The sequence below is a fragment of the Rhinichthys klamathensis genome, unplaced genomic scaffold (assembly GCF_029890125.1).
Source record: "Rhinichthys klamathensis goyatoka isolate OS25496 unplaced genomic scaffold, OSU_Roscu_1.1 h1tg000092l_1, whole genome shotgun sequence".
NCBI lineage: Eukaryota > Metazoa > Chordata > Actinopteri > Cypriniformes > Leuciscidae > Rhinichthys > Rhinichthys klamathensis.
The window spans coordinates 2,897,673-2,919,954 of record NW_026606631.1 but is presented as its reverse complement, the minus strand read 5'-3'; the positions used below and the strand labels follow the sequence as shown (position 1 = coordinate 2,919,954).

Here is a 22,282-nt window from a genome sequence, read left to right as displayed (position 1 = left end):
TTTATACATCAGTTAGAGTGTACCTTTTGCACATTCTGTAAACCTATGCAGTGACGTATCGTATTCTCTTTAATGTGTATTTATAGGTTTTAGGCTGTGTCTCAGGGATGGGCATCGTCGATCCTGAAGTGCGCTGTCCTGCACAGTTTAACTCCAACCCTGATAAAAAAACAACAACAACAACTTAGTCTTAGTAATCCCCAAGCTTGTTCATGTGTGTTTAATTAGGGTTGGAGCTAAACTCTGCAGGACACCGGCATTTGAGGACCGATGTTACCCATCCCATATAGCCTGATAGCCTAATTTAAGTCTTTGCTGTTGATTTCCTTTTCCTTATTTAGTGTGCTACCTTTTTTCTTCACCCCTCATGTGTGGATGTAAGATATCATTCCTCTTTAAATATAGTCTTTTTTATATTTCTGTAGCTCTTATTGCAGAACGTTATTTTAAAACAGACCACAGGATCGACAGACATTGCTAATCATTTTGTAAAAAGCACATCATTTAGTATTATGTAGACTAACGCAAGAAAATGCAGTTATTCCCCAATGCTTTATAAATCAAGCACAATGTTTTAGAAATACATAATAGGCCTACATTCTTTAAGACCTGCTGTTGTTTGCAAAGCAACAAATATACATTAACAAAACGCTCTTTTTTGTTTTAATGATTTCTGATATGTTCTGTTATGCTTTGTTTTGATCCATAAAGAGGCGGTATGCTGTGCTGTGCTGACGACATCCTCTGCTGACGTCCTGATTGGCCTGTTTTCATCTTCAGCACCTGTCGAATTTGCCATTTAGTTTACGCCTAGCGAATGATCAGTGGATCACTTTCTTGTAGGAAGGCAGTGATTTTAGGTCCTTTTTGTCTCAACCAAGAAACAAATATGTATTCACCAAGGTGATTACAATTATTAGAAATTATAGGCCTATTATAACATCCTCTTGGTTTATCGTGAAATGCCGCTGCACGCTGTAAAATCAGCTGCATGTCGGTTACAGTTCCTCTATTGTGTGATTGATTGACCGGTCGCTTTGTTCTGTTGCATCATTGATTGTGATTGATTGCTCGCGTCGCGCGTGTGTACGTGACGAGTGACGACTGGATGAACTGGATTCATCGACCAACTTTCAAATCGATGTTTGGGAATGTGAAACTGTCAGATTCTGTAAAGGCTCTGTTCAGCACCTTGGTTAGTTCCTCTGGGGAAAAACTCGGGCCATATGGCAAAGAAACGGACACATTTCAGCTTTTTTTTTTTACTCTAAAACATATTCCCGTGTGAGTTAGGCGCTTCTATTTGACAGCGAGGTTTCTGGACTGGATTCAAAATCATCATATGTGGTCGCAGTTTTGGGAACAACTGGAATTTCAGGATGATGATCACGCGCTACAGACCGGTATGCACATTTCTTTTTTTATTAATAGGAAAAGTGCTTTCAATTAGAAATGTTCATGATTGTAGAGTTTTACCTACATGTTGTAAATTGCCGAAGTGATGTATTGAATTGTGTATATTGATACTATTTTCCAGTGAGGAAGTTGTTAGGAAAAGCATAAGCTTTTCACCATAGTAAACGGAGCGCTGTAACTTTTAATGAAACATTTTCCACATATGAAGCTGATGTCGCTTTAGACGAAATTTTGACATCTTTACCATTTTTTTACCATCTTTACCTTTAAGACGTTTTTGCTTGTGACAAGATGCGATAGAATTCAGCGGCTGCCAGTAAACGGAAATGTTTGCGCATGCGCAGTTGTTTTGAAATGGATCCTCTGTTCAATGGGATGAAGCCCAAAATATAATCATAATTTTTTTTTTTCAACCAGCTCTCCACAGTAATCATTTCTCTTGGCGTGTGTGTGTGTGTGTGTGTGCGTGTGTGTGTGTGTGTGTGTGTGTGTGTCAGAGCTCTGTAAAGAGATAGGGTTATTTTTTTATTATTTACTTTTCATATATATATATATATATATATATATATATATATATATATATATATATATATATTTTTTTTTTTTTGTGCAAATGCACAAGGATGTCTCATCTGTACAAAAGTCAGTTAATGTGATTGGCCTTAATCTTTTCAGGGTCTAGTATCAGTTGTAGTAAAAATAAAGTAAAAACTCTTTATATGCATTCTGATTAGATCTATTCTATTTAATAAAAATTTTAATCAAAATCAAATGACATGCAGGCATACTGCACTGTACAACAAATATCTCTGACCTAATGATATAATAATTAGCTATTTAAATTATAAATGAGAATGAAATTAGGGAAATGTGCCTATAGTTTTCATGAAATCGTACTGAAAACAGATTAATTTACTGCGACATGTTTTATTAATATCAATGTCTGTAAAAAGTGTTCAGTTCACTTACTCAAAAAAATTAGTAAACCCGCTGTGTAAGTACACGTAACGCTTAATTGAAAAAATTAAGTTATGTGAACTTGGCAATTCCACATGACTTTTTTCGATTAAAGGTTCTCTAAGCGATCCTGGGTGACGTCACTTCTTGTTGACGTTCGAACTATTGTCAAACAAAACGGAGGCTAGCTAGACCCTCCCTCCTCCTCATCCGCACACTAACCCCCCAAACCACACCCCCAAACCCTTCTTGTCGGTCATTGGCTGGAACAGTTTGTTATGTTTTGGGGAGCGGGTCGCTGCAGTTTGTTTTTGGTGCTGTTTGTGAAGCATGGGCTGTCTACAGAGATCGCGTTTCTTTACAGTGTGTTCAGGGGACAGGCAGCCAGCGGATAGTGAGGAGATGTTTGCTGTATGTGACAAAAAATGTTTTGGCCTAAAAAACACATGACATCGCTTAGAGCACCTTTAAGCATGAAGTTTATTTAGGCTACTTCATAATTTTAAGGCAATGGGTTTCCTTTCTTTCTTTTTTTTTTAAGTTAACTCAACTGATCACTTTTTACATTGTAACTGTATGCTTTTTAAATATGGAGTTAACTTCAACCTTTTATTTATATGTTATATGATTTATATTTGGGGTGGAAATTGGAAAATAAGGAGAACATTTCTTAAATGTAGCTTTGCGAGATTCACCCATGTCCAGTGTTATACAGTTACACTACACAGACTCTATATAACCTGATCATGACTAAGGGATTTAATCTAGATGATCATTAAAGGACACTTGATGGAAACTACAGTACAAATAGAATTAAAGGCATTTTGAATGAAATGATATACCTTTAGGCCCACTTCTTTTGATTTGACCTGCCATGGATTGCAGATTATAGGGTCATGGTACTCATTTAATCTTCAGGAAATGCTTCTTTTAAGGGAATTAAATGATGATTTAGTGGTGGTGAGTTGTAGCTGTTGCCCTGCTGCATCTGCTGGTCCGGCAGGAGAGTGAATTTGCATTTTGCTTTACTGAAATAACTCATCTATAACACACCACACCTGTCTGTACTTGACACCTTTGAGTAATGGATCAACATTATCTTCTCATCACAATGTCATAAGGTCATCACACTATGGCAATAAGTGGTTGTTTTAGTTCTGGACAGTAATAAGGGTCATATACACTCGACTCTAGATCTAATATCAGCATGGGTCAGGTATAGCTTGTTTAGACACGGATTCTTCAAACTGCACCATTGAATTGACAAAAAAATTGACACGGCCTTCAATATTTTTTTATTCGCTTCCACATTTAACCCTTATGCTGTGTTGAAAACGTCTCGGTTACGTATGGTAACCCACATTCCCTGAAAGAGGGAACGGAGACGTTCGTCGGAGGGATCCTACAGAAATGGGAACTGTTGGGCAAAATACTCGACGGCATCGCATAAGAGGCGGACCTGGGAGATTGGGGAGTTAAGGAACAGATTTTTGTCGGCCTCCCGCGTATCTGCCAGGTTCAGCCAGAGATGGCGTTCCTGGACCACCATGGTGGACATCGCTCGACCCAGGCAGCGTGAGTGACTTTCGTCGCTCTTAAGGCGAAGTCCGTCGCTGTGCGCAGTTCCTGCATACGACCCGGGTCGAGACCTTTCCATGAGCGCTTTGGCCTGGTAGACCTGCAGGAGAGCCTTGGCGTGCAGGGCAGACGCAGCTTCTCCACAAGCTCTGTAAGCCTTGCCTGTGAGAGCAGACGAGAAATTGCAGGCTCGGGAGGGGAGGCGCCGATTACCCCGCCAAGTGTTAACGGTCTTAGGACACAGATGCATAGCCCTTAGCTGCTCCTCTGTCGAGGGTGGTGAGGGGGAAGAGGCAACAGGGCGGTATCAGGCATTTAAAGGTGCCGTCCATGACCTAGTCACCTCATCATGCACTTCCGGGAAGAAAGCCACTGGGGCGGGGCACTGAAAATCTTTTGCCAGCTTGTTTTCTTTCAATTCGCCTTTGGCTAAGCCACACCCTAGAATGTAGATTGACCAATCACAGCACAGCCAAGAACGAGCTCCCACAGTGGTCCGACACTTTTTCACAGCGCTCCATTGACTTTAACACAGGCGTCTCATATTTTTGGTCTCGGCATGCTATTACCGTCATAGTTTTATAAAAAAATATGGTTAAACGTTGTGCCTGGGGCATTTGTAACACAGATAGGCGTTTCCCAGAGAGGTTGGAGGGGGGTGTCCGTTTTTTTCCCTTCCCAAACCGAAGTCAAATCCTGACAAGTGTCGTCTAGCACACGCTGCTAAATACAACGTTATACTCGCGTAGTCCGTTTGCTTTGTAATAACGATTATAGAAGTGAATAGAGACCCACCCAGCTTTGCATGAACAGTGTTGCTCCTTGATATTGTTAGTCCCAGCCTCCGTCTCGATTAGTAGGATATGCGGTGGTTAATTTTTTGACTGTGACCTCTATTTGGATGCCTTGTTGTTCCTTGCGTTTCACCTGTATGTCGTGAATATAGACTTCGAACGTATATTGCAGCCCCTTTTGCCTACTTCTATCGGACACTTTGTTTGGTGCTTTATAAAAGTTTGATAAAATTTCAGCAAGAAGAGCTGTCAAAGCATAAGCCATGTTGATACCAGAGCCCAGATGAAGTTTGTTTGTCGGACGTAGCAACAGTAACTGAGGTGGGCGGGGCTTAGCCAAAGGGAATTAGAACTGGTTTTGTATTTCTTTTTGGAACTGATTGATCGAATGCCTCATTGATTTGAACTCATGCACCTCACCTCACGAGTGAAAAAAGCATTATTTATGGATAAATTTGTCAATATTCCAAAAAATATGGAAGATATTTGCACTAGGCACTAGTGTGCTTTAATAGTTAACCAGGAAGTTTGTTTTGAAATGCTTTTGTTTTGTACAAAACGAAATAGTCACACTTGGGGTGTTCCTGGTCAAGAATTACCGGCCTACAAAAAACTGCTTATTAATCTCTCATTATGCAATAACACCAACTATTGGATTCAGTCTTTTTTATCAAGTTGCTTTCTTTCAATTAGGACAGGTTTTGTATTTATTTTTGAAGCTGATTGATCGTAAGCTTCATTGATCTGAGGCTCATTGACCTGAGGTCAAAGTTCATCTCTGAAAAAGAAGGCATACAATAGTCAAAATAGTTTGTTTGTGTACATGAATGTGTGTGTGTGTGTGCATGTATCCACGCATGCACAGGTCTGAGGCTTTTATCTTTGCAAGCACACGTGTAAGTATGTGAACATGAACATGATGAACATGCTCCTGAACAATACATTTTTATATTATTTTCAATCTCCCCACTTCATTTTCAATGGATGGTAATTTTTGACCAATATAAGCTCATAACAATGAGTCCCACAGTCAGTTTAAAAAATAAAAATACAAAATCAAGTTGACAAAAAGATTGAATTCAATATTTATAATATAACATAATGAGCGATTTATCAGCTATCTTTTTGTAGGCCGGTCATTTTTGACTGGGAACACCCCAAGTGTAACAAGGTGGGAAACAAGTCGCAAAAAATTAAAACAGGTATCCAAAACATTTGGGGAAGTATATCCTGTCTGAGCAAAGTCAGTAAGTTTTAGTCCAATGCAAAAACATTAACTAACATTTTCGAGAAAAAGAATATCCACTCCAGGATAAAATGACCCGAACACAACATAACGAATAAATATAATGTTCCATAGGCATGTATTGTAGCAGTAGCAATAGTTTGATATATCCAATATCATTTTTTTTTTTTTTTTTTTTTTTTAGTTTTAGTTTTTTGTCTTTTTTTTTTTTTTTTTTTTTTTTTTTTTTTTGCTTTCATTTTGTTTTATATTTATTTCGTTTTTTTCTGTTTTCGTTTTGTTTGTCTTTTCTGCGTTTTTTTTTTTTTTTTTTTTTTTTTTTCATTTGTTTTTTTCTGTTTTTGTTTGTGATTTGAGTTGTTGAATGCCTAGTGGAAGAATATCTACATGTAGATTATAGGTAATTATCCCTCCAAATACTGAAATATTATGTAATATAAATCTAATTTACTGTCCTTAAATTGTTATATATTGACGTTTTATCAGCCACACTGCTTTAAACGTAACCTGAAAAATCTCTGTTTGTCCTCGTTACAAGGCCTTTCGTCCTTCACCCGTCTCATAGGTTCGCTTTGGTTTATGAATTTCCTGACAATCCGACCAAAGCAGTCTTTGTTAACTGTGAGTCAGTTCACCAGTCATTATGTTTGACGTTTCATAGCATGAACCTCACTGTGACATGTGTGCTGGTTTTTCAATGCCGCCCGCTATGCAATTCTCCCCCTCCCTTCCTCCCTTCCTCCCTCTCCCCTCCGTCATGCTGTCTCTCGCTCCTTCTCTCTCTCCTCGTCATACTCTCATGCACACACTCCGCCATCCAGCTTTCCTCCCACAAGGTCAACTCTGAGCTTTTGATCACAGGAAGATCGCATTCCGAGCACACGCGTGAGTCTGCGCCAAACTGAGATGCTTTTTGTTTTTTAATGCCAATAAGCCGCGGCGGTTTAAAAGCATGCATGTGGGTGGAATCCGATGCAGGCGTCCCCCTGTCGAAATGAAGCTGTTTGGATGTGCTCATCCCATGCTGGACCGGAGCCGTTGTTGCGCTCTACCTGTGCAGTGATTCACTTCGGCTGGTTTCCTCCACCTACAGCAAGGATGTAACGGCTCCTCTGTGGACCGACTATGCTCTGAGAGGATCTGTTTTAGCTTTTAACCCTCTTCTTGTCCTCTTTCTCCTCCTGCCTCTGTCCTTCTTCTGCCGGATCACCTCAGAGACCCGATACCACCATGTCCTTGGCATTCTGCGGCAACGACAACAACTCAGCCGCTTACAATGTGGATGCCGGTGTCCTCAACAACGGCTGCTTCCTGGACGCCCTCACAGTGGTGCCGCACGTCTTCCTGCTCTTCATCACATTTCCTATCCTCTTCATCGGTGAGTGTCAGAGACAGGTGAGAACTAGTGCATGTTTGCGTCACAATACTGAAAGGCTGGAGTGACTGAACTCACTGTAACTTAACCACATACTCTAACTTCAATACGGATAAATGGATGGATGGATTATTCAGACAGCTTCAACATTTCTCACATTATCACCGTTTATTCACTATAGTTTAGAAAATGGTAATAAAATATGAACATTCTTCTGTTAGAACGTCTCACAAATGAATTAGGTTGAATAGCTGTCAGCTGTTAAATTTAAGTACACAATTAGATTATACCAATTTAGGTCAACCAATTCATTCAGTCTGTGGTGTAAAAAGGTCGCATTGAATGAATGAAAAGTTTTTATTTCGAACATGTAGAAAAAAAAAACCCAACAAAAAAAACAATAAAAGAAAACAAAAATACAATCATACTAACAATTAATAACACAAAATAATTAATAACAAATAAAAACAAAAACAATTTTAACTTATACATGCATTAGCAATTAAAGAAAAAACACTTAAGCAAAACATGGTCAGGTCAAAGTATCTGAATAAATTTTGGTCCCAAATTTTATACACTTTACGGTAACGCTTCCTTTTACAGTACAGTACTTACGTGTACTTACAGTGTACTTACCTAGAAAGTACTGGCTAATATAAGGTAAGTACATGGGTTAGGGGTAGGTTTAGGGTTAGTACCTAGTTATTACCCAGTAATTGTAATTACTATAATAAGTACATAGTATGTACATGGGTAACAGGACTGTAAAAGGAAGCGTTACCCATTTTACTTGTAGTCCACTGTATGAAAAATGTTTGTGTATAAAATCTCACGGTTTACTTTATTTTGCTATCCTCACTTACATAAATTAATTATAGTGTCCTCCACCCACTAGTAAAACAAAATATTACAAATTAAATCTGGTGTCTGAATAATTTTTGTTTTGACTGTACTGCACCATTTAGGATAGTGTTTTGTTTGTTGAAGGATCAGAGAAACAGACAGGAAATGATTAATGAGCATTTCTGAACATTTGGCTCATTCATTATGAGATAAACACTGCATAATTGATTTGCACTCAAGTAGCCATTCGCCAGAAAATGTGATTTGGCGAACCACATAGGGAGACCGAGATAGAGTTTGTCATCCCACTGTGGAAAACAATTTTAGGCAATCAAATGTGACCTCAGTGGTGGAATGTAGAGCTGAAGAGACTCAGAGAGTCGAGTTACATGAAGGTCGCTGTTCGTTTTGCCATACCAGAAGAGTCAGAGCAACATTCAAGAATCCCACTAATGTTAGAGTGAGCTAACCTGACACCTACTCTCATACTTTGTATTATTAATTTTCCAACTGATTCTGAATCATTTATTTTTGCGTCCTGCCACCTTGCACCAAGTTTCCGATGTTCTCAGAAGCGGTAGTCTTCATAGATGGGTAAACTTCAAAAGCGGTGAACGGGAGATGACAGAAAATATCTTTTTCTGTGTTCCCATTTGCTCTAATAGCGAAAGAAAATATCCATGATAGCATTTCAACAACTTTCCAAAAGAGGGAAATATGTCATAATTTCCGTCACTCCCTCAGCCGTTGTACAGAAACAGGCAGCAGCATTAATTTGGTTTTGTCATTTACTGTCAAGGTAATATAACAAAATATACACGTTTATAACACTATATATCGTGTGTAAATTTGAATAACTGTGGAAACGTGTCATCAGTCTGTGAAAAGGGTTCATTGTTTGGTAAAACAAGTAGCCCCGCCCCTATTCACTCCAAAAGCTGATTGGCTAACACTTTTGTGCTACAAAAATTAACCAAAGTTTTACTACAAAAAAAACCAAACATAGTTTAACCATGGTATTTGTAGTAAAACTGCGGTTATACAAATGGTTATCAATCCGCCAAAAAAAACATGGTTACTACACTTTTACTATAATAATTTTCATAAGGGCAGAGCAACCCCGACTTTCTCAGAACGGCTATTTCAGTGATATCTGTCAATACAGACATTAGGCTTGCTAACCAAGAATCAGTTATTATTCAGAAACGGCTCTTTCACCTCTATTGATTGATTTTCATAACTTTAATCCCACTGACGGCTCCAATGTTGCAAAATAAACAGTGTTTCGATAGTCCGATTCCAAAAAAAATCTCTCTTATGGTTTGTTTCTTTTTAGTGAATCAAAAACACTCATGAATTAGTTGGAGCAGTCTGTTTAAAATACTTTTTGAAGGAATGAAATGTTTTTCTGATTTGTTATCTGTTGGAATTTCAACAGAATAAATACAATATAAGTCACCAAAGCAATTGTTAATGGAATTGTTAGTGAATCAGAATCATTAAATTCCATACAATTCCCATCGCAAATGGACATTTTATGCATGATATTTAAAAAAAAAAAGAAGCTTAAATCAGTTTTTAATATGCAATACATGTTCTTGCAGTTTCCCCATATCTCTAATATCCAGTTCTTCTGAATATCAAGGGTAAAATCTGTCCCAGTTATATTGCAACACAGACAGATTGTTCCCATTGCCACATGTTAAATTTGCCCCATTTAAAAGTTTGTATAAAAAGCACCAGCCAAATATGAATGTGATGTTCTTTAGTTGAATATTCATGATGATATATGGACAAACAATTTATTCCTTGAGGATAGTTTACATCACTTCATGACATAGAGAAATATACTGCTGTAAGTCAGGAACAGATTTTGAATCATTGTCTTGTAGGTTGGGGGAGTCAGAGCTCCAAGGTGCACATCCATCACAGCACTTGGCTGCACTTCCCCGGACACAACCTCCGCTGGATCCTCACCTTCATCCTGCTCTTCGTCGTCGTGTGTGAAATAGCAGAGGGCATCGTGTCCGATGGGTGAGATATCTCTGTCTTTCTGTCAGTCTGTGTGAACCTCATTAAGCCTGTTAAGAACATGGCCTGGACATAGGCTCAAATGACAGATTTTTATGCCAATTAAGGCATTAATCCGGATACATTTGAAAACGGCATTTTCGTTTCAAAGCGCTCTCAGTCCACGCTAGCGTTTTCAAGCGTTTTCCAAGAATTTCTAAGTTCACTTTACTGGGCATGCGTAAAACCTCATGAAAGCTCACTGAGATGATACAGACATCGTAAAGTTCTCATGCTATTGTTCTGGCAGGATCGTTTTATTTAGAAACAAATATCTCAGCATTCACTGACGCGTCCAGGTTGCACTCACTCACCATTACACGCAACTGCTCTCATGTTTTGCTGGAGGACAACAACGAGTAAATCTTCTGTCATCTTTGCAGGACTGTGATATAAAGCAGAAGTGTGAAAGGGAATAGCACATAACAAGCACAATACCGGTATAAACATACATATCTTTCGGTTCAATATGCATCACATGACTAAACATGCGTCATCATTTTCTGTTTCAATATGTTTTAAAGCTAATTTATTCCTGTGATGTAAAGCTGAATTTCAGCATCATTACTCCAGTCTTTAGTGTCTCGTGATCCCTCAGAAATCACTGATTTGCTGCTCAAAATAGATTTACTATTATTATCAGTGTTGAAAACAGTTGTCCTGCTTTAAACCATTACACCTTTTTTCAGGACTCTTTGAATAGAAAGTTCAAAAGAACAGCACATATTTGAAATAGAATGTAACATTATAAATGTATTGCTGTCACTTTTTGATCTATCTAATGTGTCCTTGCTGAATAAAGGTATTGATTTCTTTAAAAAAAGGCATTTATTATATATAAAGGAAAATCTGGAGAATAAAGGATAAACCAAATCAACTTGACTAATGAAAATGTCACACTCCAAAAGAGTTTTTTTTTTAATGCAAAAATATCTATAAATACAGTTTGTATATAATTTATTTTTTCGTGTAATGTTACATGGACATGACATTAACCTATTCGTACATCAGTCTGTATCCTATAGCCTATTTTTTCCATGGAATTGTAAATGTTGATCTACATCTAATAGGGTCTCTCTCTCTTTCTCAGGTTTAATCAGTCGGTCCACCTGCACCTCTATATGCCATCATGTCTGGCCTTCATGGCTGCCATCACGTCAATCATCTACTACCACAACATCGAGACCTCCAACTTCCCCAAACTACTGATTAGTACGTGTCGACTTTATAGTGTGTTTTGCTTTGTAAGGATTGACTTTTCTTTTATTTGGATGTGGCATGTACATTTAAGAAGTATGTGTACTTTGGAATATGTTTTGAATTGCAACAGCTACATTCATATTTTCCAACTAAAATTTAATTTCCAAAATAGTCTGTCACAATGACTTCAAATCATCTGAACGTCAAGAGATTGAAGTTTCATCCCTACAATCCCATTCCTCGACTGTAATATTTTTTGAGAATGGCAGGGCCTCTTAAAAGACTCTAACCTTATCTATCACTCCTGTCATTGAACATCTGGAGTGTGAAGCCGTTTTAAAGTCCCCCCTATTATGCTTTTTTCGGATATTACCTTTCATGTAGTGTGTAATACAGCTTTTTGTAAAGGTCTGCAAAGATTAAAGGGCAGATAAATGGCATTTTTGTCTCCCAAAAGATATAACTGATTCTTACTTCCTGTACAAACCTACATTGGTTTGTAACAAATGTGAATAATGGCGGCCTATGGTCTTCATTGGCTACCAGCAAACTACTCTACATTGACCCTCAAACACTGTAGTTGTAGCTGAGCGCTAAAGAGTTTGGTTCTTGTTGTCGACATGTCAAGAGGACGCTGTTTTCTGCGCTGCGAAAGCAAATATACTTTGAGCCCTCATCCTTTGGAAGTGAAACAAATTAATACGGTAAACCGATCACAACAGACTGGGCCATCTGACCAATCAGAGCAGAGGAAGCTCTCGAAAAGGCGGGGTTTAGAGACGGAATCCTTTATCGAACAGTTTCAGACACTGTGAGAAAAGAGGTGATGCTGCACTGTATATTATGGATGCATGTAAACGTATTGTAGGAGATCTCCAAAACACAATTAGGAGCATAATAAGGGCACTTTTTTGCATGTTGAGCAAAACCAGCAGAGACTGAAGCCGTGTGAAGAGAATGTGATCATGTCATATATGATTATATTTACTTTGTTTTTTTTTCTTTCACAGCTTTGCTCATTTACTGGGTTCTGGCGTTCGTCTCTAAAACGATCAAGTTTGCCAAGTACACGGAGCATGGGATCGGCCTGAGACAGCTGCGCTTCGGGATCACTGGCTTACTGACCCTTCTTTACGGTCTGCTGTTGGCCGTGGAGATCAATGTCATCATGACGAGGGTAATGATCGTGTGTCGGCGATTTTGTATTCTTGGTCGTTGATTCTCCAATCTTTTTCTTCAGCCTCTGGCTTTCATTTTCTTGCAATATACTCATTTTGCAGTCCCGGATAATACAAAAGTCTGCTTTGTCAGCCTGACAGACTGCAGGGAATTTGGGAAGCTCTGAATGCAATATCTGTCCGAATACAGACTATTTACTCTCCCTCGGGTCTTTCCAACTTTACTTACATCTGTGGAACTCAAAAGGTGATATTTGGTAGAATATTCAAGCTGCATTAATGTGGTCTTCTGAAGCCATACGACTGATATTTTATAGGCTTAAATATTTCTTATTTATTTATGACAGATGGAAATGCATCTCATAATAACTGCAGTATGATGGTGCAGAGAGCTGTGTTATGATTTTATGAAATGACATAATATGGATAACATATTTCTCCATGAGGATGTTTTTGTGGAATATCTCGAATGTTGCTTTATGCTTCCATTGATTTTTCCATGTGTCCTGTTGTCGGCAGAAGCGTGTGGAGGATGTCAGAAGGCAAATGGGCATCTGTATACTGGTTCCAGTGTAGACAGCGTCTGTCATTTATAATGGGTTCTATTTGCTTTTGACGCGACACAAAGTTAGCGTCTGGTGTAGCAATGGTGCGATGACGTAAAACTATCTGTCGATGTCTTGCTCTGGAGCAGTGTTGTGCTAGTTACTAAGAAATAGTAACTAGTTACAGTTACTAGTTACTTCATTCAAAAAGTAACTTAATTACTTTGTTGATTACTTACACCAAAACGTAATGCGTTACTGTTAAAAGTAACTTTTTAGTTACTTTAAAAAAAACATTCTTTAATGTTCCCATTAATGCCCTTTTATGCGTTATGGTCTATACAAACACAAAACTGACTTAAACAGAAAGTAATTTTTAAACACTATTTTATTTGAGTCAGACCAGCACAAACTGAATATAGGCTATCACAAGGATTTGTGAGGTGACTCACTATGCTGACTCGCAATCTTCGCAGTAGACGCGCCAGAGAGAAATGCACATTTCATACAGATTACATAAGCAGAGAGCAGTCTGTAGTCTGTTTTCTTTCATTTTGAATTGTTCTGTTTAAAAGTAGACATGTCTGTGAGACAAGTAGGTTACCTTATATACGCCGAGTTTCGGTTCATTTATGAGACGAGCTCCAGTTCACGTGCCGGCGCCTCCGTTTCGTGATTATCTATCGTCTTCTATATTTACTTCTTATTTATCAAATCCAGGAAATTGGTTGATGAAACATTGATTAAAATTAAGATACAATTAATACAAAACGAAATTCACTTTAAAGAAAGGTTTTGTGCTTTCTGTTTGATGTCTCTGCAAAAGCATCTTTTAGTGCCGCTTTCAGAGCGCGTCGCGTCCATAACGGAGAACTGTCACGTCCGTAACATTGTTTTTTCCTCATGAATGCGAACACTAAAAATAAAATAAAATGAATATTTTGTTCTGTGGAGACTGAGAGCCAACCCTTCATTCGGTGGGTTGTAGTTTGCACAGTGTAATTCACATAATTACTAAACAATATTTATTTTAGGCCTATAAAATTCAGCCCGTATAAATGTGCATTTTCTAAGCTTAGAAAATGGACAAAATTAATTTGGTTCTAATTATAATGTAACATTATTGTGAAATTGATTTATTTATAGGCTATTTGCTATTAGTGTAGTAAAGCCTATGTTTTTATCCAACTAGGCTATGTGTGGGCCTTATGTAAAATACGGGACAAACCGCGTCCCTTACTGATTTGATACGGATGCGTCATTTTACTTGTAAATACAGGACAATTCCGTATTTTAAGGGACGGGTGGCAACCCTACCACCAACAATGCGTTGCTGCTGTGAAAAGGTTAGGCTGTAGGCTACACTTCAGCCAAAATTAATTAATTTAAAAAAGTAACGGACAAATGCACCATATGGTAACGGTAACGGAGTTAATTTATTAAAAAGTAATGCGTTACAGTATGAGTTACTGTCAAAAGAAACTGCGTTACAGTAACACGTTACTGCCCAACACTGCTCTGGAGGCAGGCATATGTAAATGTATTTATCCGTGTGACGTCACAAATCCCACGATATCCAAACGAGCCATTTTTGGAGCTTGATTAAATAAATGCTTTGTTTATAATGAGGATGTTTTAAGCTATGAAACTTGCAGGATGTTTTAATGGTACAAAGGCCTTCTATGTTAAAGGATCAAGGCAAATTTGATTTGATTAGTCATGACATGACCCCTTTAATTTCTGTTTAATTAATGTTGAGATTGGAAACATTGCTTTTGAACTGGCATTTTCTTTCGTGTACAATTTTGACAAGGTTTCCTCATGTTTTTCCACAGCGTTATATGTGTTTCGCATACGCCCCTGAAGTGAAGCCCCCGGAGGATTTACAGGACCTGGGGGTTCGATTCCTGCAGCCGTTTGTTAACCTGCTGTCCAAAAGCACATACTGGTGGATGAACACCTTCATCACTTCAGCACACAGACGCCCCATCGACCTGAAGGTCATCGGCAGGCTTCCCATCGCTATGAGAGCTCTAACAAACTACCTTAGGCTCCGCGAGGCCTTTGAAACCCAGAAGGTACATTTTAAGAATCTGTCATAGTTTTTTATTTTATTTAATATTTTTACTATTACTATTTTCAGGCAAAATGTCTGTCTTTTTTGTCACAGTACAAAGATAGTAGACTCTTGGACCAACAAAAGTTTATGGTTCTTACACATTTTGTTCATCATAAAATCGGCAGAAGTAACAGAAGAACTACGCCATGGTCACACATGACTTCAGTGTCACAGTCATTAAGCTTCCGACAACTCTTTCGGTCTGAATAACATTTTACCTGAAAGTTTGAGTTATAATAGTTTGCAACAGCACGATTATAAAGACTACAAGGCTGTGAAAGCGAACTAGTGAGTAGATGAGTTTCCCTGTTCGCTGTGATGTTGTTTAATGTCCCAGACATTCCCATCCCAGCTGATGAAAATGTTCTAAGAATGTTTTGCTAACATTTTATTTATGAACGTTCGAAACTAAAAAAAAAATATTGATTAATATTGATTCCATTTCATTATTTTGCAAACATTATGTGAAAGTTATTTTTTAATGTTCTCTGAAAGTTCTAAAACAATAGTAACATTTAAAAACTGTTACGAAGACGAATTTTACTTGAACTATGTATAGATAATGTTTTTGTGCCAACGTTTTGGGAACATTATTAAAGACCAGATAACCAGGAAAACTTGAAGAAATATGAAAAATCACATGCTGTGCGTAGTATACATACTGCAGAGATAATGCTGAAGTACTACAGTATTTCATAAATAGTCATACTTCCTCTAATCCAAGACTCATGAATGAATGATTAAATAATTTCTCACACACACACACACACACACACACACACACACACACACACACACACACACACACACACACACACACACACACACACACACACACACACACACACACACACACACACACACATATATTCGGTAGTCTATTCTCTGTGGATTTGGGGATTGCTGCTCTCTCTTTGATGATGATGAGGATGAAGTGAAAGGTCATGTACTTCACAAACCACAGCAAGACAGATGTGGAATACTACTTAAATGAGCGTACGTGTCTTCAAAACACTGAATGACGGAAGATGATCCTTTTGGGCTGTGAACATAGTGACATTTTGACCCTCAGCGGAGTGAAAGACCTTTTGTATCTTTGTGCTCATGGGAATAAAGTGCATATGATGTGCGCGTTTGTGCGTTCAGCTCCAGGTAAAAGGATATTGTGAGAGTTCGTAACGTGACAGTTCTCACGTGCGAGTGCGTTGTGACATCTGGCACGTGTCATGTGATGCGCTCCATTAGTAAAGGACATGATAAATGCTACATTGATTCCATCCTCTGGTGCAATAGTTCACGGTTTGCATCAGATCTGGCTCCGTTCTGGTATGTAACGCCCACTTTTCATCATCCAATCAATTCCCAAATGATAAAATCAATCCATGTCCTACATTTTTCAGAAATGCACTTGTATAGATGTTATAAAGAGGTTTTCACATTGACTTAAGGAAATGTTACACCATGTATGCAGTAACTAAGCACAAAGATAACAAAACACAAGGAAGTTAAATGTATTTAAAGAGAGTAGACTTTCATGACTGTTTCTTTACACATTTAAGGATAATTTTGTTTTGCCTTAAAGTAGCCTACACTCATTTTGATGCGTTGACTAACATAACGAAGCACATATAAAGTATAACTAAAACATATTTTAGTTTACCATTAATGCTCGTCTGTAAATTCGGCAGTACACTAATCAAATTTCAAAGACAATAGAAGAAATAAAGAAATTACAAATAAAGATGCACTGGGTCAAAAAAAGCACTCTTATCAGCTAATTGCATTTAATATATATGTCAACTATAATACATTTTCATTTAAATGCAATAAACATGCAGTTAAGTGTCTGATTGCATTCAGTTTGCACTTAACTATTCTTTTAAAGTAATTAGTCGAGAGATATGTCTATAAATATACTTGTATCTCATTCAATACAAAAATCTTTATATAATTGTTTAATTTAATAAAAAAAATTGTCAGTTTTACCCAGTATTTGTGTGTGATTTCTATGTTTTATGCTTCAAGAAGCTCATAGTTAGCTTAGCAACATGCTAACTCACATCTTAGCATCACTGGCATTCTGCCTATGTAGAACATTGATTAGTCCTGTCTTAGAAGGTAGCTGACTGTGTAGACAGTAGATATCAAGTTCACTGTTACATGTTCCCTGTTTTTCTGAACTTTTATGTTGTATTTCTAGTTTCCTTTTTCCTGTGATTAGTTTTATAGTACCTTTTGTAGTACTTTTGTTTCATTGATTGTATCCACAGGTGTGTTGTTATCTTTGTTAGCTTGTCTGTGTATATATAACCCTTGTATTTCCCATGTTGTTTGTCAGGTATTCTCTTTCTATAACTGTTGTGTTGTTGCATTCAGTTCTGTTTACCTGCATTTTTGTTTTATAGCTTTTGAGTTATTTGTATTCTCTTGCTACTGTAATAAACCTCCCTCGTTTCTGAATTGGCCTAATAATTTAGATGCATTCAAGAAAATCTTAATTCTATTCATATCTGTCTCCGGGTTGTTATGATTAACTAAAAGTAAAACTGTTAAAAAAAAATGTGTTAATTGAGATAAGGCTGAAATAAATTAAAATATAAATATTCTCTGGAATTTTTTTTTTTTTGGCAACTTACTGAAATGAGATTGATTAACTTAAGCAATAAAATTAGAAATAAATCAAACTAAAATTAAAATGTAAACACAACTGGAAATATAAAACATGAATAAAAATGTAATAATGCTGATCCGTCTTTATTTTTCTGTTACCTATAGAGGCCCCATGGCTCTCAGCCGCAGGGGTCCAAGTGGATCTGGACGGCTCTGCGACAGGCTTTCGGAAGACCTCTGCTCCTCAGCATCACCTACCGTTTCTTGGCGGATCTTCTTGGCTTTGCCGGCCCGCTCTGCATCTCAGGCATCGTGCACCATCTCAGTAAAGAGAACCACACCATTCAGCCACCGGTGAGAGCATTTCTATCTTTTAAACCCATCTAAGCCACATTAAAACAACCAAGAATTTGCACAGAATTTGAATCGGTCCTAAAGCAAAAGCATCACTGACACTGAAATTGATGGGGGGGTTTTCAGTATTTGTGTTGTTAGTAAAGAACATGCCGTTTAATTCTCTGAGGTATTTTGAAGGTAAAAATAGAAACCGATGCAGTGAGGGACTGACTTCAGGTCATGGCTGCGTCTTTTCATGTAACATTTTCATCTTCTGTTACAAAGCGGTTTATTGCAATGCCTTCTGTTGTTAATTATTAAAATGTTGAACAGCCTTCTGTCTGGCTCTCGGATGTCGGATGTTGGCCTGTTTGGACGTCTTTGCATGATGTAATCTACTTCAGAGTTAGTGATGGGAAAACATTGATGTGAGATGATGAATGAACACATGGAAAAACTGCGTAGAAAAAGCCAAGGCCATCATGTACCTGTATTTATTTATTTATGAATGGATGAGAAAATCTGCCATTTTATATATATATATATATATATATATACAGGTCCTTCTCAAAAAATTTTGAGCTGTGTTGGGCATATTGTGATGAAGTTCATTATTTTCCATAATGTAATGATAAAAATTCAACTTTCATATATTTTAGATTCATTGCACACCAACTGAAATATTTCAGGTATTTATTGTTTTAATACTGATGATTTTGGCATACAGCTCATGAAAACCCAAAATTCCTGTCTCAAAAAATTAGCATATCATGAAAAGGGTCTCTAAACAAGCTATTAACCTAATCATCTGAATCAACTAATTAACTCTAAACACCTGCAAAAGATTCCTGAGGCTTTAAAAAACTCCCAGCCTGTTTCATTACTCAAAACCGCAATCATGGGTAAGACTGCCGACCTGACTGCTGTCCAGAAGGCCATCATTGACACCCTCAAGCAAGAGGGTAAGACAGAAAGAAATTTCTGAACAAATAGGCTGTTCCCAGAGTGCTGTATCAAGGCACCTCAGTGGGAAGTCTGTGGGAAGGAAAAAGTGTGGCAAAAAACGCTGCACAACGAGAAGAGGTGACCGGACCCTGAGGAAGATTGTGGAGAAGGACCGATTCCAGACCTTGGGGGACCTGCGGAAGCAGTGGACTGAGTCTGGAGTAGAAACATCCAGAGCCACCGTGCACAGGCGTGTGCAGGAAATGGGCTACAGGTGCCGCATTCCCCAGGTCAAGCCACTTTTGAACCAGAAACAGCTGCAGAAGCGCCTGACCTGGGCTACAGAGAAGCAGCACTGGACTGTTGCTCAGTTTTGCATGTCATTCGGAAATCAAGGTGCCAGAGTCTGGAGGAAGACTGGGGAGAAGGAAATGCCAAAATGCCTGAAGTCCAGTGTCAAGTACCCACAGTCAGTGATGGTTTGGGGTGCCATGTCAACTTCTGGTGTTGGTGCACTGTATTTTATCAAGGGCAGGGTCAATGCAGCTAGCTATCAGGAGATTTTGGAGCACTTCATGCTTCCATCTGCTGAAAAGCTTTATGGAGATGAAGATTTAATTTTCCAGCACGACCTGGCACCTGCTTACAGTGCCAAAACCACTGGTAAATGGTTTACTGACCATGGTATTACTGTGCTCAATTGGCCTGCCAACTCTCCTGACCTGAACCCCATAGAGAATCTGTGGGATATTGTGAAGAGAAAGTTGAGAGACGCAAGACCCAACACTCTGGATGAGCTTAAGGCCGCTATCGAAGCATCCTGGGCCTCCATAACACCTCAGCAGTGCCACAGGCTGATTGCCTCCATGCCACCTCGCATTGAAGCAGTCATTTCTGCAAAAGGATTCCCGACCAAGTATTGACTATTGAGTGCATAACTGAACATAATTATTTGAAGGTTGACTTTTTTTTTTGTATTAAAAACACTTCTTTTATTGGTCGGATGAACTATGCTAATTTTTTGAGACAGGAATTTTGGGTTTTCATGAGCTGTATGCCAGAATCATCAGTATTAAAACAATAAAAGACCTGAAATATTTCAGTTGGTGTGCAATGAATCTAAAATATATGAAAGTTTAATTTTTATCATTACATTATGGAAAATAATGAACTTTATCACAATATGCTAATTTTTTTAGAAGGACCTGTATGTGTGTGTGTGTGTGTGTGTGTGTGTGTGTGTGTGTGTGTGTGTGTGTGTGTGTGTGTGTGTGTGTGTGTGTGTGTGTGTGTGTGTGTGTGTGTGTGTGTGTGTGTGTGTGTGTGTGTGTGTGTGTGTGTGTGTGTGTGTGTGTGTGTGTGTGTGTGTGTGTGTGTGTGTGTGTGTGTGTGTGTGTGTGTGTGTGTGTGTGTGTGTGTGTGTGTGTGTGTGTGTGTGTGTGTGTGTGTGTGTGTGTGTGTGTGTGGTTACACTTTAGATTAGGGTCTAATTCTCACTATTAACTAGGACATTTGCCTCAATAAACTCCTAATGTCTGCTTATTAACAGTTAGTAAGGTACTTGTTAAGTTTAGGGATGGGCAGGATTAATGATGTAGAATATGGTCATTCAGAATAAGGCATTAATATGTGCTTTATAAGTACTAATAAACAGCCAATATCCTAGTAATATGCATGCTAATAAGCAACTAGTTGACCCTAAACTAAAATATTTAAAATCACAGTTAATGTAGTAGATATTAAGATAAGAATCGTTTTCAAAAAAAGGTTTCAAGAACAAAATTTCAAATCCTATTTGAAGGGACACACTTCTGAAAGTAATAACTGAATGTCTTGATTCAATAATAAATATGTCATATTCAAAGATGGCTTCTAATAGAGAAAACGAAATTGTTACGGTTGAACAAGTTGTCTAAAGACTTATTGTTCTGTCAGCAGTGTTTCTTTTCCATTGGTTTAATTGACGTATGTGTTGCTGCTCTAATCTTTAATTACATTTATATATTTATGTAATAGAGATATCATTATTTTTTCTGTACTTTCTTTAGAGAAAGATTGTTGGTGACAGGATAGTGCCGTAGTAGGAAAATACAAGTACTAGTATCATTAAAGCTGCAATCCTTAATTTTTTTCTGTTTAAAATGTATATAATAAGCGAGTACATCATGAATCCATTTTCCAAACCATGTTTTTGTCTTATCCTGAATCAATATGGTACAACTATAGTAAGTGTTTACTAGTACTGGTCCGACCGATGCGGAGTAGCCCAGTATCTGTGTGACTCGTCATAGACATAAACACAGAGAAGTAGCTCCGGCTACAATGTTCTTCCGCAAGACGCATGCAGTTCTGTTTATTAACCTCTAGAGCATCAAAAGTTACGGACTGCAGCTTAAAAAACTGATTTAGCATGTGAAATGTAGAAATGAAAGCTACATTTACAGGGGATTGTCAAGGCTTGTTAAGCTAATTGGTTTGGTGTGTTGCAGGTGAAGCATCTCGGAATGTATTTCATCTCCTCCCAGGAGTTCCTCGCCAATGCTTACGTCCTCGCCGTGCTCCTGTTCTTCGCCCTGCTCCTCCAGAGAACGTTCCTCCAGGCCTCCTACTTCGTTGCCATCGAGACTGGAATCAATTTGAGAGGAGCCATTCAGGTCAGCACAACGGTCTATCGATCTATCGGCAAAAAACAAGTCAAAAGTTCTGAATTCATTGCCTATTTAAAATAATATAATGTTCATGTTTACTTCCAGACAAAGATTTTCAATAAAATAATGCGTCTCTGCACCTCCAACATGTCCATGGGGGGAATGACTGGGGGCCAGATTTGCAACCTCGTCGCCATAGACACTAACCAACTGATGTGGTTCTTCTTCCTGTGTCCCAACCTGTTCGCAATGCCAGTTCAGGTAAGCTTGAGGGTCCAGTATTTGAATTATGGAACTGTATATATTATTACATCCGTTTAGTATGCATGATTGGATTGCAACTATACCGTCACCCCACTGCACACCCCCTCTTGTAATTATGGGTTTGAAACCTTCTGCTTGTCTTGGCCGAATGTGGTATT

At 38.2% G+C, this 22,282-nt stretch overlaps 1 protein-coding gene across 1 annotated transcript in view; it reads left to right on the top strand.

Moving 5' to 3' along the window:
• Positions 1-1,282: 1,282 nt before the first annotated feature.
• The window catches only part of abcc8 (ATP-binding cassette, sub-family C (CFTR/MRP), member 8), a 104,946-nt gene continuing 83,946 nt past the window's right edge, over positions 1,283-22,282 (top strand). The window contains exons 1-9 of the mRNA XM_056252131.1: positions 1,283-1,403; positions 7,207-7,369; positions 10,102-10,243; positions 11,370-11,491; positions 12,490-12,656; positions 15,038-15,280; positions 18,097-18,285; positions 21,702-21,866; positions 21,966-22,121. Coding sequence (XP_056108106.1) covers positions 1,380-1,403; positions 7,207-7,369; positions 10,102-10,243; positions 11,370-11,491; positions 12,490-12,656; positions 15,038-15,280; positions 18,097-18,285; positions 21,702-21,866; positions 21,966-22,121 — 1,371 coding nt within the window. The 5' untranslated portion in view covers positions 1,283-1,379. The remainder of the gene's footprint in view (positions 1,404-7,206; positions 7,370-10,101; positions 10,244-11,369; positions 11,492-12,489; positions 12,657-15,037; positions 15,281-18,096; positions 18,286-21,701; positions 21,867-21,965; positions 22,122-22,282) is intronic.